The 17,245-nt window shown below is 42.1% G+C and overlaps 1 protein-coding gene across 24 annotated transcripts in view; it reads left to right on the plus strand.

Annotated features, from left to right (window-relative positions):
- The window catches only part of LOC142456657 (uncharacterized), a 91,852-nt gene that overhangs the window by 10,891 nt on the left and 63,716 nt on the right, over positions 1-17,245 (plus strand). For 18 of the 24 annotated variants that reach the window (XM_075557812.1, XM_075557814.1, XM_075557813.1 and 15 more), the window contains one exon: positions 5,303-5,429. The exons of 5 other annotated variants lie outside the window; for them this stretch is intronic. In XM_075557812.1, coding sequence (XP_075413927.1) covers positions 5,303-5,429 — 127 coding nt within the window. Of the gene's footprint in view, positions 1-5,302; positions 5,430-17,245 lie in introns of those variants that run through there. One more of the 24 variants, XM_075557827.1, reaches the window with a different exon arrangement.

The raw sequence follows: 17,245 nt of genomic DNA on the forward strand, positions 1-17,245 counted from the left end.
TTAACTTCCCATTTTTCCCACCCTCCCTAACCCTTGATAATTTATAAATTATTATTCTTTTTTCATGTCTTACACTGTCCAGTGTCTCTCTTTACCCACTTTTCTGTTGTTCCTTCCCCAGGGAGGGGGTTAAATGTAGATCATTGTGATCAATTTCCCTTTTCTCCCCCACCTTCCCCTTACCCTCCTGGTATCTCTACTCTCATTATTGGTCCTCAGGGGTTATGTATCTTGGATGACCTGTGTTTCCAGTTCCTATCTGTACCAGTGTACATCCTCTGGTCTAGCTGGATTTGCAAGGTAGAATTGAGATCATGATTGTGGAGGGGAAGAAGCATTAAAGAACTAGAGGAATATTGTATGTCTCATCGGTGCACCCTAACTGGCTCTTCTCACTGTGACCCCTCTGCAAGGGGATGTCCAGTTGCCTACAGTTGGGCTTTGGGTCTCCACTCTGCACTCCCCGCTCATTCACAATGATATGATTTTTTTGTTCTTTGATGTATGATACTTGATCCCTTCAACACCTCGTGATCACACAGGCTGGTGTGCTTCTTCCATGTGGGCTTTGTTGCTTCTGAGCTAGATGGCTGTCTGTTTATCATCAAGCCTTTAAGGCTCCAGACGCTATATCTGTTGATAGCCGGGCACCATCAGCTTTCTTCACCACACTTGCTTATGCACTCGGCAATCATGTGGGGAAGGTGAGCATGCCAGGTTAATAGAACAAAATGTTCATGCATTGAGGGAGTACTTGAGTAGAGGCCCAATGTCCATTGCTACCTTAGTACTAAAACCTATAAAATATATAAATATATTTACATTTGTACATGACTGTATTTAGACCTCTGTCAATGCCCTTTGCCTCCTAGTTCCATCCTCTATTTCTTTTTACTTTATTCTTGTCACACTATCATGTTCAGCCTTCATGTAGATTTCAGTAATTCCTCTTGGTTACATTGTCCTTGATAAGCAGTACTAGGCCTCCTACATGCTCCTCACCATCAGTTTTAGATCACTTGTTCCCTTGTCTCTGGATTTGTTAACAACCGCTTCCTTTCCCCCTGTCTCCCCCTCTCCCATTGTTTTCTCCTCCAATTTGTTTATCCTGCCTATCTTATCTACATAGACCTGCAGAGATAATAACATGCATACAAAACAAGACAGCAAAACAAAGCAACAAAAGAAAACAAAACAACAACAAAACAAAAACATACACAAAAAGCCTGTAAATAATTCAAGGTCTGTTAACATTTAGGAGTGTTTTCCTGATGGGGTGCCATGCCCTGGACCCAAAGTCTATTTTTGGTATTCCCTGGGGACTTCATTGTTCTGTTCCCCTTGCTGTTCTGTTGCCTACCCTTGTTTCGCCTCAGTATGATGAAGTCAGATTGGGCGCAATTCCTGCACTGTGTCTCCAGTGTTGTCCCCTGTAATGCTCTGGGTTAGTTAGGGACATCCTGTCTTGTAGTGAGTCAGGCCCTATGGTCCTCTCCGTGCGTTGGCTGCTCTGAGCGGGAATATTGCCCTCAAGCCGTAGTGGGCCAGGATGTATACCACTTTCTTCTCCCTTCTTTTGCTCCTGTGTGCTCTGGTCAGACATGTCCCTCTCCCTGAGCTGTAATTTCAGTAATGTGCTCTGAAGTGAATTCTTCTATTGGAGGGGGGACTCTCCACATTGTTGGAATTGGAGCTGGCTCCTCAGACCCACCTATTGGCTCCCTGCTTCATGCCGGTATGTTACATTCATGTCTTGGTGCACCCGGTTGAAGTCTGGTCCCTCTTTCTCTGTGGCGATATAAACAATGCCCTCCCTTTGGATGGGTTAATATTCTGTTCCCCTGCTACCCATGTCTTTTTCTTTTTTCCCCACCCCCCCCCCATCTTTGTAGTTGGCTACCATATGTATCCCTGGATTTGGTCTGGCCCCTGCCATACTACCTGAACCTCACCCTAGGAATGTTTGTATAAAGTAGCTTTTTCCCTATGACCATTTTGCATTTTTAAGCTTACCTCAGCAGACTCATGCTATACTTGTCCTTTTGTGCTTGGCTTACTTCACTTAGCATAATTTCCTCCCGTTCTTCCAGTGCAGTGATGTGCTTCATGCGTTCATCACTGCTTTTTAAGGATGCGTAGTACTTCATTGTATGTATGTACCACAGTTTTTGATCCATTCATCCGTTGATGGAAATTTGGGTTATTTCCAACTCCTTGACTATGCCTAGTTTTTAAGGAGAAATAAGGTCACCTCTTTAGGACAGGTCAGTATTTCATGGGAATTTTGTCTGAGTAAGTTTCTTTAATGTTTCTTTCTAAAGGTGATGCATTACATATTCTTATTAATGCAGCTAAAATGGGCCTTGTAGCAATAGTAGTTTAAAAAAGGTTGACGGCTTCTCACCTCCTCTGACTATAGATGCAGGAGAGAGAATCAGCCGTCAGCATCAGCTCTGATTCATGTGAGGCAGAGCATAAACATACCTGTACTCTCCAATACTTTAACGGTTTTGACCCTAGTATCTTTCCCACAGTCCTCTCCTACTCAGCTCATCAATTTTTTGCAGTGGCCATGTACAACTTACAGTCCAGAGTCACACGTACAAGTTTTATTCGGTAACAGAATGTGCCTTGGTATCAGAATCCATAGGCTATGCGTTGGCATTCATATTACAGAACCATGTAGGCACATTTGCTCTTCTCCAGGGCAGGCCTTTTCTCTGTGTCGCTCTCAGACATTTTGCCCCCTGAAGGTTAAGCTCTCTTCATAGTTCCATCTCTATAGGCTCCTCTCAGCTCCATAGAGATGTCCTCCTCTTGATCTTGCCTGCCTGTCCCATATGTTGGCTGAAAAGCCCTTTCTGGACCTGTCACAATTGGCTCTGTCACTATGTCCCTTCTGCCCTAGGCATTATCTCCATTGGTATAGCCCTTGATTCATGAATATTACAGTACATTGTGCAGGAGCAACAGATCAGTCCATATGAGGTAGAGGTTCAAGGTGTCCCTTGATTTGCTCTGCAGTATCTCACAAAACAAAATAGCCATCAGGTAATTAACTTCAGGATGTGGAAGTTGGTGAATGTCAGATGTCAGGCAGCAATCTGTTGGTTCATGGAGTGGAGAAGCTCTCAAATCAGGTCACACAGGCAGCTCACAGTTGACAGGGATGTTATGGAAATGGCTCATGGATTTCTGGAAGCTGGCAAATCCCTAATCCATTCTGAACTATGTGGCTGCAGGGGCTGACAATACCAAATAACACGTAACAGGCCAATGTCTCACTATTCGTTCTCAACAATGCCTGCATGCAGTTCTCTCTCTCCCTCTTTTTCTAGCTCTTGATATGATGGCTTCTTGGGTCAACCTAGCACCTTCCCCACCTAGGCAAGATTAGGAGGGGCCCTTGGAGAGCATGTGATGAAAAAAGGCAGGTTCAAGAGGACCTTTTAATTAAAGTCAATACTGTTCCAAGGTGGCTGAGAAGAATTTTTCCCAAGATCGACAAGAGGAGCTTGTCCTAAGGTGACTTATAAGAGCTTCCTGCCTCAGGAAGGGAGGTAGTCCTGTTTTAGGATCTGGGTTATAGCTTCTTATTCCTGATCCCAGGTTTTACCTTGTTCATTAATAGACCACTTTGATCTATGAGTTTTATGTGGCCATAGCAACAGATTATCAAACCCAGAAGTGAGACAAAGAGTGGTGTGGGAGGAATGACGTGTAAGAATTGACAAAGAATGTTGGAGAGCTGAGGCATGTTTGACCTCCCCATCTTAACTGTTCCTGATACCTATTGCCACTGAAGATGCAGAGCCTCGTATACTGGTGATCCTGCCAGGACTCCTAATTCCATTTCACAATGTGTTGTAAACTTGTTTGTTAATATAAACAGGTGATTATCTACTTTGTGTGAGTATAAATTAGCGATTTCTAGCCGTTCAGATCATTTCACTGGTACTCAAAATTCTAATTTTATGAGTGGGTGGATTATTTTGGTGGCACAGGGTTCCCAACACTCGAACCTTAGGAGTAACATTGCAATTGTGGCAAATATTAAAATACAGAGAGTAGACAGCCGGACACCGGGGCTCTCTTCCTATGCCAGGATTGAGAGAGTGAATGTATTTTCCAGTGGGTGTATATAATGGAGCTTACAGATCTTTCATAAGGCATGTACCTCATGCAGTTAGCGTATACATGGTCAATGGGTAATATCATAAGTGGGTAACATAACAAACAAGCAAAAAGGTGAGTCACCATCTTGACCTAGGACTAATTGACATCAAACATGCCCTGAGCCCTCCCCAGGCATTTGCCACATTTTATGGTGGACTGGCTACAGAACCTGGTGGTTCTAATCCACAGATAACCTTCAAGCATAGTTAGAAGCAGCCAGGCAGAGAAATGATTCTACTACTACTGTGTTTCCTCCAAAATAAGACACTGTCTTATATTTATTTTTCCTCAAGAAGACACTCTGTGGTTGATTTTCAGGGGTGTCTTATTTTTATTAAGTATGGTCTAACAATCTACATTTATTCAAATATAGTTAAGTCGTCTTCTTCTGGAACATCGACCCACAGTGCTGAGTAAAATGGCAGCCACAGCTTTCCTCCGTCCTGAGGACAAACAATGCCTGAAGCAGAGCGTCCTGCTCCTCACTTCACTGAGGAGACTTTTATGTTCATTTTCTGTGTCTCCCTCTGTGCCTCAGCTTGCAGCACACATGGAACAACTGGGACCTGACTGGGGGGCCAACCAGGTTGATGGGGCTACCCACACCTCTTCGGTCACCTCCGAGATAGCAGCTGTCACGATGGGGCAAATGAGAAGGGCTGCCCGTCTTCATTACCTCTCTGGCGATATGCTGCATAGCCATGCCTATCACTGTCTTATTTTGGGGGTGTGGCTTTTATTGAACAAATGCTTAGAAATCCTGCTATGGCTTATTTTATGGGTATGTCTTATTTTCGGTGAAACACAGTATGATAGCTCCTTTAAGACTGCTCCTTTATGGAGGTCTGTTGTCGGGTGCACATTATTTGGAGGACGTGTATTTGAAAACATTTCTTTATCCGAACAATGGAGATCTTTCTGAAAATAGGACTAGTTTTCCGTGCCCATGGTTGCAAGTCTAGAAAAATAGGTCAAATGCTTTCTACCAAGTCCTCAGTTTACCACACCTATGGAGTGTACTAACACAGAATAGTTTTTATTACTATTTTGCTTTCTTTAGTGTAAGATGTATTTTTTTAATCTTCAAATGGAAAATATGTCATTAAATAGACTCCTTTTACTACAGGAATCACTGACATTCAGTGATGTGGCTGTAAAGTTCACCTGGGAAGAATGGCAGCTCCCGAACCCTGCTCAGAAGACCCTATATCAGGATGTGATGTTGGAGAACTATCGCAACCTGGTTTCCATTGGTGAGGAGAATTCTCAAGTCATTGGCCTTGTCATTGGCTTTTCCTATCTTAAGTGTTGAAATCCTTACAGGGTCTATGGTGTTCTCAAAGAGGTAGATTCTCATTGCATTCTCTGGTCCTAAGTTAGTGGGTAAGGTTGTCTGTCCTTGAGAGACTACCCTTTACTTTGTTCATTTGAACATGATTTTCCTAGAAATACAACATTCTGCAGGCTTTATAAAGTTTAGGTCAATTTTGGTATGTCTAAGATTCTATAATTTCTCATGAGCAGGTTATCCAGTTGTCACCTCAGAAGCTTCCTCTCAATAGGAACAAGGAGAAATGTGGTCATTTTTAGAGACAAGCTATAGTGGAAATTTTTCCAGTGCGTAGTCAAAGTACCTTAAGGGTAATTGGACAGGGCAGGGGAGTTGATTCAACTGGTAGAAGGCCTCACATCCATCACAGGTGTCCTTCGAATGTGAGACCTCACTTTTCCTACCGTTGCAATAGTACTCCAGTGCTCTTCTGAGATTAGATTTTTAGATTTCTATTTATTTGATTTACATTAGTATATGTTTGGGTCTATAATTTTCTTTAAGATTGTCAAAACGTTCCCTCTTTTATTTGCTTCTACCTTACTATGAAAGTCCATCTTGCGAGCCTCTCGCCTCCACTACTGAGCAAGCATGGATCTCGAGCTCCCACCATAAACGGTCTCCATTGTGCTAACTTAGCTTCCCCCCTTGGAGTTTGTCTATTTTCCTTCTTACTTCACAATTAATTTTGCTACTGTTAGGAATCAGTGACCCCTGTGAAGGGGCGTTGGATCCCCAAAGGGGTCACAACTCACAGTTTGAGAATGAGTAAAGGTTTCGGTTTCCATTTTCTCATTTTGTCTCCTCTCCCTTTAAAGTTTTCTTCATACTAGTGAGATAAGTTATTTGTTTCCTATTAGAGATGGTCAAATTGCCATCTCTGTTGGAATAGTTTAACAGATATATTTCTCCATATTTTACTCTTTCTGGTGAAATACGTGTGCGACTTCTGTTATTTTCAGGTTTCTAAGATCATCTGCCCAGCAAGAAAATTGTTATCAGCTTAGGATATCTTTTAGCATTTACCTTCAGTTTTTCTACCTGTACGATTTTTTCTTTATCATTTTACTTGGGGATCATACAACTCTTATCCCAATCCATACATATCAATTGTGTAAAGCACATTTGTTGCCCTCATCAGTCTCAAAACATTTGCTCACCACTTAAGCCCTTGGCATAGCTCCTCATTTTCTCCCCTTCCTCCCTGGTCCCCCCTCCCTCATGAACCCTTGATAATTTATAAATTATTATTTTGTCATTTCTTACACTGTCCGATATCTCCCTTAACCCACTTTTCTGTTTTCTGTCCCCCAGGGAGGAGGTTTTATGTGGATCCTTGTTACAGGTTTCCCCTCTCTATCCCACTCTCCCTCCGCCTCCCAGTATTGCTACACTCACCGCTGGTTCTGAATGGATCATCTGCCCTGGATTCCCTGTGTTTGTTTCCACCTCCGATCTGTACCAGTGTACTTCCTCTGGTCTAGCCAGATTTGTAGAATTGGGATCATGATGGGGGGAAACATTTAGGAACTAGAGAAAAGTTGTATGTTTCATTGTTGTTACACTGCACCCTGACTGGCTTGTCTCTTCCTCACAACCCTTCTGTAAGGGGATGTCCAATTGCCTACAGATGGGCTTTTGGTCCCCTCTCCGCACTCCTTTTCATTCACAATGATAGGATTTTTTGATCTGATGATGCCTGATACCTGATCCCTTCGACACCACGTGATCACACAGGCTGGTGTGCTTTTTCCAAGTGGGCTTTTTTGCTTCTGAGCTATATGGCTCGATTTTTTTTTTAAGTTGCCTGTTCCTCCAATAAATTTGTAAGCGGAAAGGACATTATTAACATCCTGCTTTCTGTTTTCTTTTTCTATTTTCACTAAACACATGTCTGATGTATATTCCTTACTATGCAGTATGCTTCCTTAAGCCCACACCTTCTTAACAGGTCCAAAACCCGAAAGATGCTTTGCTGTTTCTAAAGAATATTTTGGCTGTATATTCCAACACTTATTTTTTTGTTGTTATTCAAACAATGCATAGTATATTCAATATTGCTGTCTTTGTTTATTTTCTTTTTAGTAGTCTTTTGGGTTCCATGTATATGATGTCCGTCCTTGGTGTCATCCCACAACTTATCTGGCCCTCAGTCATTAGTGTTCAGTCATCAGTCTTTCATTCCTCAAGTTTATTCTTTAGATTGTCTCTAAGCTCTGTGATCTAAGTACTTTGGCTAGCTTCAACTTGCATTTGAGCAATTGATGATCTGTTCCACAGTTAACCCCTGGCCTTGTTTTGACTAATGAGCTTCCTCAGCATTTCTTTCTAGAGATGTGGTTGATTTGATTTTCATTTGTTCCATTCAGAAAGATCTATATGTGTAGTTTCCATTTCTGTTGTTTAATAAGGAATTTGTTGTGAAATCATCATTAGTCTCAAAATTTTGTTGGTTAACTTGTGTGTCATGTCTGTCACTAAGGCCACATTTTCCAATTACTGATACTGTTCCCAAATTTTACATTCATCAGTGCACATGATTGTATGGTTGATCAATCTCAAGTTGCAAAAATTATGCAAATTTTCAATATATCTTTAATCATTTTATTGGGAGCTCTTACAGGTATCATAACAGTCCATAGTTCAAGCACATCGAACAGTACTGTACAATTGCTACCACAGTTTCAAAACATTTTCTTCTTGAATTCCTTGATAACAGCTCCCCTTTATTCCCTTCATCCCCTACCCTCCATTTCTTTATTGTGGAAATCAGAACCTGGATCAAAGTATAAACAGCTTTATATCTATACTCCTGACCACAGGGCTTGGAAGATCAGTGCTAGTGTTAGAAGAAAACCTCCACAAGCCCCAAGGATAAAGCTAGAGCCGATAATGCACACTCTTCAGATAACGTTTTATCCACACTGCCCTCCAGTAAGATGTTAGTGTACAGCTCCTACAGGTGACTGACAACTTGCTACTCAGCTAAAAGATGCCTAGCTTTAAAAGCAATCAGGTTCCCTTTGTTGCTATCACTGAAGGAATCAACTATCCTTTTGTCTCTTAAATGTCTTTTGGATGGGTCCTAAGGGACGGTTGTGTAATTGAAGGGCAGACATTAAAAGGCAGACAGAAGTATTTAGGCACTCACCTCTTCCATGATGCCAAGTCTGAGCAGGATAGAGAGAGAATGTATTCTTTCACCAATTTGCCATATATGCTTGTGTATATGCCGTGTTTTTCTGCTCATTTTTTATTCAGTTTTTATGGTAAAATGCAGTTTTTGTGATACTTGGGTTGGCTTATACTCGAGTATAAGTGGTATAAAGTCCTGGGGCATGCAACCGCACAACTCTCCCCTCCCCCAACCCCTAACACACACACCCCACCCCACCCCCGTGACACCTATGTACCTAGCAAGGTAGGCAGTATCTTTACCCTGGACATCCCTGAAGTACTTGGCTGAGCAACTTAAGGCAAGTACTCAGGGCAGGTTGGGGTGGGGTGTGGGGGGTGGAATAACTGTCCCCTGAGTAGGGAGGCCAATAACAACATGTCTTCTCTTAGAGTTAAAGCTGGTGGCAGATAGTAATTAGCCATGTGCTTGTATGAGGCATCATTAAGGTATCACTATAATGAGAGGATATTGTGGGCATGATTTTTAATTAGGAGAATGTGACTGGGACTCTTTTCCAACTTACACATGTGAATGCCTCCCTCTTGCCCAGATACCTGGCTTTGCAATCTTCTTTAATTCTGAGAATAAAGAATTTGTCTGAAAAAAAAAAAGAATTTGTCTGCATCCACTCTCTTCTTGGTCCTAAGTTTCCCACAGCCTGATACAAGAAAGACGAGGCTCACCGAGCCATTTATCTCTCCGCCCTTCAATTAATCCCACTCATGTTTATCTGTCAGACTGGCACAATAAACTAACAATCCCAGTTTGCGTCTATTTTTTCTCGTTTCCAGTCATGACCTGTCAACCACTTCAGGTCCCCAAAGCTCTCCTCCATCCACATCATCATTGTTGACTGTACTTTGAGGATTTAGTACTTGTTCAGTGTTATTTCATTGCCATTAAACCTGGGGGGTTCATGTTCCAGAAGTAGATCACCAGGTCTTCCTTCCAGTCCCTATTTCTGGAGATTCCACTAAGATCCATGCACCATGGGTGGTCCTGCTTGTCTTTGAAACACTGGGTGGCAGTGCTTCTGGCATCACAGCAACCTGCACGCCACCACCACAGGACAGCACTGAAAACTGGGAGGTGTCAGCTAGAATACAGGCTCCATGAACATAAAGAATACGTTTGTGTACCGTAATACCTTTCATATACACCTGTAAAAATGGTTTTCTCCCAAGTAGAACATTCTTCATTTTTCACATTCCCAACTTTATATACTACTTAGTTGTCTCTCAGTAAAGATTGATGGAATGAGTACATCTGTCATCTACCAACTAAAATTAGCAAGCCTTACTACCTTTTTGGTCTATTGGTCTTAACGTATTGTTTGTATTACATTTGTTGTATATTTTCGTGGCCTTATTTAAGCAAATACCAAATCTGTGTTCATTCATTACTTTCATGTCCAATGTCGTTTCTATTATAGCTGTTTTTATCATTCGGATTGTTTACATGATTGTATTTCTTTCAATGGATAAACTTTAAACATAGTGTTTTATTTACATTTCATATAAGAGGGTTGTCACTACAAATTTACCTTGTATCAATGCATATTTTAAGAGGTCCATTGTAAGTCAAGATAATGGAAAGATTCAATGTTCTGTTCTTTTATAGAACTCCAGAAAGATGGTGATCATATGCTCGAACACTTGCAACATGAAAGATACATGGATAGAACGGAACAGTGCTATAAATTTAATATATTGGAAATTATTGTTTCTCAGCACAAAAATAATTTTCCTCTCAAGGAAAATTGAGATGTTTAGCTTTCATGAAGAAATTATAAAATCATATTTAATCATTCTGAAATTAAATCAGAACAGAAGCAACAAAATAAAGAATTCAGTTTTGCTCAGTGGAGATGAAAAACTTTTCTCCATGTTGAACAAAAGAAATTTTGTACTGACATGAAATTCCATGAGTGTGAACAATCCAGGCACATGAAATTACAGTGGATTCAGCATCAGGAATCTGATAAAATTGAGAAACCACACACAGGCGATAAATGTGGGACAACCTTCATTGAGGAGTCTTTGCTCTGTGAGCACCTGGTCATAGGTATACTAGATAAGACCTATGAATGCAGTCAGTGTGGGCAAAAATGTGATAAAATGTTCAAACTCAATGAACATTATCAAAAAGCTCATAAAGGACAATAACTATATAAATGCTTGGAATGTACCAAAGCTTATCACAGTATGTCACACTCAAGGAACATCAGAAAACTCATGTGGCTCAGACGCCCTGTGTATGCAGTGAATGTGGGAAAGGCTTCACCAGGAAGTGATCTCACTGCTCATCAGCGAATTCATACTAGAGAGAAACCCCATGTATGTACTAAATGTGAAAAAGCTTTTATCAGGAAGAAGTACCTCACTATTCATCAGAAAAGTCATACTGGGGAGAAACCCCATGTGTGTGGTGAGTGTGGCAAAGCATTTATTGGGAAGACTGCTCTCACTTATCAGCGAACTCACACAGGAGAGAAACCCCATGTGTGTGGTGAGTGTGGCAAAGCCTTTATCTGGAAAACTTCTCTTACTGTTCACCAACAAACTCATACTGGGGAGAAACCCCGTGTATGTGGTAAATGTGGCAAAGCCTTTATCTCGAAGACTTCTCTCACTGTTCATCTGTGAACTCATACTGGAGAAAACCCCCATGTATGTGGTGAATGTGGAAAAGGCTTCATTCGGAAAGCACAGCTCAAAACTCATCCATGAACTTATGCAGGAGAAAATCCTTATGTATGCCATGAGTGTGGTAAAGCTTTCAGCCAGAAACAACGCCTTATAGCACGTCAGAGATTTCACATAGGAGAGAAACCCCATGTCTGTGGTAAATTGGAAAAGCCTTTATTTGAAAGACCGAGCTCACTGATCATCAGCAAACACATAGTGGAGAGAAACCCCATGTAAGTGGTGAATGTGGAAAAGCCTTTATTGCAAAACTGCTCTCACTGATCACCAGTGAACTCATACTGGGGAGAAACCCCATGTATGTAGAGACTGTGACAAAGCCTTTTTCTGGAAGAAGGACCTCACTGTTCATCATCGAACACATACTAGAGAGAAACCCCATGTGTGTGGTGAATGTGGCAAAGTCTTCACTCAAAGCACCTCTCAGAAGTCATCTACGAATTCATACAGGAGAAAAACCCTTTGTATGTCATGAGTGTGGTAAGGTTTCCAGCCAGAAACAACACCTTATAGCACATCAGGCATTTCACACAGGAGAGAAACCCCATGTCTGTGGTGAATGAGGAAAAGCCTATATCTGGAAGCGTGATCTCACTGTTCATAAGCGAACTCATACTGGAGAAAAACCCCATGTATGTGATGAATGTGGAAAAGCCTTTATCAGGAAGACTGTTCTCACTAATCATCAGAGAACTCATACCAGAGAGAACCTCATGTATGTGGTGACTGTGGCAAAGGCTTCATTTGGAAAGCATCTCAAAACTCATCTACGAATTCATACCTGAGAAAAACCTTATATATGTGGTGTGGGTAGTAAAGTTTTGTCTTGAAGAATTTCCTTATAGCACATCAGAGATTTCACATAGTAAAGCAGTCCTTTGCATGTATTCAGTGTGGAAAATCTGATATGTGGAAGTCAAGTCTCATGAAACGAGAAAATTTCCAAGAAAACTTTTCATTAGGGTTAGTGTAACAAGTTTTCAAAATAAATGAAGAGGTGCTAGAATTTGGCATGGATCAAGCGTGGGAACCGACAATTGTGACTTACCAGGCAGGTACCCATTCTCTGAATTGCTGTTCCTCTACTGACATGGCTCATCAGTGTGGGGACAGGGCCTTCCAGACCTCCACATGGCACAAGGGCACCTTGTTGCTCTTCCAGCTGTCAGTGCCTGAAAGAGCTGAACCTGTTTTTTCTGGGTCACAGCTATACCAAACAGTAGATTGCCCACTCAGATGCCAGTAGTGCCCGCCCCATCTACGTGCTCATTGTTACCCCCAGAAACAGCACCAAAGTACTATAAAATAAGATGATAGAAGATGTATAGGAACAATTAATCCAGAGGACCATTGAACCACAGCGAACCTCGGCCTCCACAACCCTGAGATAAGAAGTAGATGGTGCCTAGCTTCAACTGCTAATTACTAAGAAAGGGATCACAAAAGAAAAGCATGAGTTGAATGGGAGAACAAAGTGGAACAAAACCATAAATCATAAACTAGATCAGGCTTACTGGTCTGATGGAGACTTGGAATCCCCAGACTATGTCCCTTAGTGACTCTTCACTCCAGGAAATGTACTCACTCCTCTGACTCATCTTTCAATATACAAGCTTGGAGGGGAAACGAAACATCTGAGATGTATACAGTCCTTAGAACAATCAACCATATCAGATCAAAAGGATAGCATTTGCTTATGGATAAAAATTCTTAAAAGCAAGAAGGAACAGGAAAAAAGGTTGAATAATGATGGTAAAACACAGGGAGGGTGGAAGTGGGAAGAGTGCTAGTACATCTTGGGGACTGCAATCAAGGTGTGAATTGTTGAATGGAAAACCAATTTACTGTGTAAAGTTTTAAACCATAAATTTTTTTAAGCTCATGTCACATCATTGATTTCATGTAGGATCGTTATTTAGCTGTCATGAGTGTGGGTAAAGATTTACCTGTGTTTCTAAGTTTTCTTGACATAAACACACAACGTTGAAAAAGCTTTAAATTCAGTCAAGATGGGAAAGCTCTCCGCAGGGAGTCCTGTGTCATCACATAACACTGATCTCATGCAGGAGGAAAGCTCTGGCAATGTAGTGACTTGGCAAATACCTCCTTTGCCTTCTCTCATGTGTCAGTAAACTACATTAGGATTCTAGCTAATGTAGCTCTGGTTGGCTGGCCAGTAGCCAAAATGGAGTCATGTGACAATAGGGGATTTGTACAGCAGAGAACATGTGAATACATTTAATGACTGGTAGTGCCTCCAGTATCCAATTACATTTTCTTTTATGTTTTAGAACGCCCATAGGATAAACTCTGATGCAGTAATTGGACAGGAGGGTTGAACAAAATGTCTGCCACGTTGTATGACTTCAGTGTAAATCATGCAGGAAATCAGGAATACAAAGACTGGGAAAGCCTGATAGACTCATCCTGTGTGCATACATGTACATTGATATCAAGACCAATATCTTTTTTTTTACAATTAAAAAAAATCACTTTATTGGGGGCTCATACAACATCATAATCCATACATACATCAATTGTGTAAAACACATTTGTACATTTGTCGTATCATTCTCAAGACATTTGCTATCCACGTGAGCCCCTGGCATCTAAGGCTCTATATATTGTGAGGGGCTGGTGGGTTTGAACTGCAGCAAGGCCACACAGCAGTGCTCAAACCCAAGTCCCATGCCTCCAGACTTTTTTTAATCGTTTTTTTTAAATTGTTTTATTAGGGCCTCATACAACTCATCACAATCCATCCGTACATCATTTGTGTAAAGCACATTTGTACATTCATTGCCCTCATCATTCTCAGAACATCTCCCCTCTACTTAAGCCCCTGGCATCAGCTCCTCATTTTTTCCCCGCCCTCTCCACTCCCTCCTCCCACATGGGTCCTTGATAATTTTTAAATTAATTTGTCATATCTTGCCCTGTCCGATGTCTCCCTTCACCCCCTTTTCTGTTGTCCATCCCCCAGGGAGGAGGTCACAGGTAGATCCTTGTAATCGGTTCCCCCTTTCCAATCTACCCACCCAGTATGGCCACTTACAGCACTGGTTCTGAAGGGATCATCTGCCCTGGCTTCCCTGTGTTTCCAGTTCCTGTCTGTACCAGTGTACATCATCTGGTCTACCCAGACTTGCAAGGTAGAAGGGATCATGTTGGGGGTTTGGGGGGCAGGAACCATTTAAGAACTAGAGGAAAGTTGTGTGTTTCATTGTTGCTACATCACACCCTGACTGGCTCATCTCCTCCCCGAAACCCTTCTGTAAGAGGATGTCGAATGGTCTACAAATGGGCTTTGGGTCTCCACTCTGCACTGTCCCCCCCCCCCTGCCCCCCAATTCACTGTGGGCTTTGTTGCTTCTGAACTAGATGGCCGCTTCTTTACCTTCAAGTCTTTAAGACCCCAGACGCCATATCTTTTGATAGGCACCATCAGCTTTCTTTGCCACATTTGCTTATGCACCCATTTGTCTTCAGCGATCCTTTTTTTTTTAAAAAAATGTTTTATTAGGGGCTCATACAACTCTTATCACAATCCATACATACATCAATTGTGTAAAGCACATCTGTACATTCATTGCCCTAATAATTTTCAAAGCATTTGCTCTCTGCTTAAGCCCTTGGCATCAGGTTCTTTTTTTTACCCCTTCCGCGTGAGCCCTTGATAATTTTTAAATTACTATTTTGTCAAATCTTGCCCCGTCTGACATCTCCCTTCACCCTCTTTTCTGTTGTCCGTCCCCCAGAGAAGAGGTCACATGTAGATCCTTATAATCTGTTCCCTTTTTCCAACCCTCTCTCTCTGCCCTCCCAGTGTGGCCACTCACACCTGGTCCTGAAGGTATCATCATCCCTGGATTCCTTGTGCCTCCAGCTCCTATCTGCACCAGTGTACATCCTCTGCCCTATCCACACTTGCAAGGTAGAATTCAGATCATGATAAAGGAGGGGGCAGGGAAGCATTTAGGAACTAGAGGAAAGCTGTATTCATCGGTGCTATATCACACCCTGACTGACTCATCTCCCTTAGACCCCTCTGCAAGGGGATCTCCAGTGGCCGACAAATGGGCTTTGGGTCTCCACTCTGCACTTCCCCCTTGATTCACTATGGTAAAATTTTTTTGTTCTGATGATGCCTTATACCTGATCCCTTCGACACCTCGTGATCGCACAGACTGGTGTACTTTTTCCATGTGGGCTTTGTTGCTTCTGAGCTAGATGGCCATTTGTTTACCTTCAAGCCTTTAAGACTCCAGATGCTATCTCTTTTGATAGCCGGGCACCGTCAGCTTTCTTCGCCACATTTGCTTATGCACTGTTTGTCCTCAGCGATCATATCTTGGAGGTGTGCACCCAATGATATGATTTTTTGTTCTTTGATGCCTGATAACCGATCCATTTGGCACCTCGTGATCACACAGGCTGGTGTGATTCTTCCATGTGGACTTTGTTGCTTCTAAGCTAGATAGCCACTTGTTTACCTTCAAGCCTTTAAGAACCCAGATGCTACATCATTTGATAGCCAGGCAACATCAGTTTTCTTCACCACATTTGCTTATTCACCCACTTGGTCTTCAGCAGTTGTGTCGGAAAGGTGAGCATCATAGAATGCCAATTTAATAGAAGAAAATATTCTTGCATTGAGGGAGTACTTGAGTGGAGGCCCAATGTCCTGCTACCTTAATACTAAACCTATAAATATATGCACATAGATCTATTTCCCCATCTTCATATATAAATATATTTGCATATGTACATGTCTTTTTCTAGACCTCTATAAATGCCATTTGCCTCCCAGCTCTTTTCTCTATTTCCTTTGGCTTTCCTCGTGTCCCACTATCATGCTCAGTCCCTACAAGGGTTTCAGCAGTTCCTCTTGGTTACATTACCCTTGATCATGCCCTACCAGGCCTCTCACACCCTCCTCACCACCGATTTGGATCACTTGTTCCCTTGTTCCTAGGTTTGTTAACACCACTAGTTTTCCCCCCACCTCCCTTTATCCTATGTTCCCCCCGGAAATGTCGGTTATGTTGTTTTCTCCTCCAGATTGTTCATCCAGCCTATCTTATTTAGACAGTCCTGCAGAGATAATAACAATCACAAAAACAAGACAGAGCAAAACCAAGCAACAATATACAACAAAATAACAACAAACCAATGACAAAAAATAACAACACAAGAAAGATAAGCTTGTAGTTAGTTCAAGGATTGTTTGTTGGCCTTTAGGAGTGTTTTCTAGTCCAGTCTGTTGGGGCACCATGCCCTGGCCCCAAAGTCCACCTTCAGCATTCCCTGGGGACCTCACCGCTCCATTTCCTTGCTGTTCTGTTGTACCCCCGTAGTGTTTTGCCTCGGTTTGGTGGGATCGGATCAGGTGCGATTCCTGCACTGTGTCTCTGGTGTTGTCCCCTGTAGGGCTATGGTTCAGTGAGTGAGGGGTGTCATGTCTTATAGTGGAGCTGCCCATGTGGTCCTCTCTGTGGACTGGCTGCTCTAATTGGGAACATGATCCTCATGGCTTGGTGGGCCAGGATATGCTCCACTCTCTCCTCCCCCCGACTTCATCTGTTCCCGTGTGCTCGGATCAGATATGTCCCTCTCCCGGAGCTGCAAATTCAGCGCTTTCCTTTGAAATAAATTCATCTTGGGGGAGCAAAACCAATATCTGATTTTACCTTTGACATCTCTTTTGACCCATGTTTACTACGTTAACCAGAGAAACTGTGACCATAGAACAGGAATGATAATGGCCTTACTATCGTGCAGGTTTCTTGGGAAAGTCGATTATTGCAGATGCAGTTAAGTTAAAATATAACCCTTTATCCTTTGAGATCCTTTTTG

This window comes from Tenrec ecaudatus, chromosome 9 (assembly GCF_050624435.1).
Source record: "Tenrec ecaudatus isolate mTenEca1 chromosome 9, mTenEca1.hap1, whole genome shotgun sequence".
In the NCBI taxonomy this organism is placed as follows: Eukaryota; Metazoa; Chordata; class Mammalia; order Afrosoricida; family Tenrecidae; genus Tenrec; species Tenrec ecaudatus.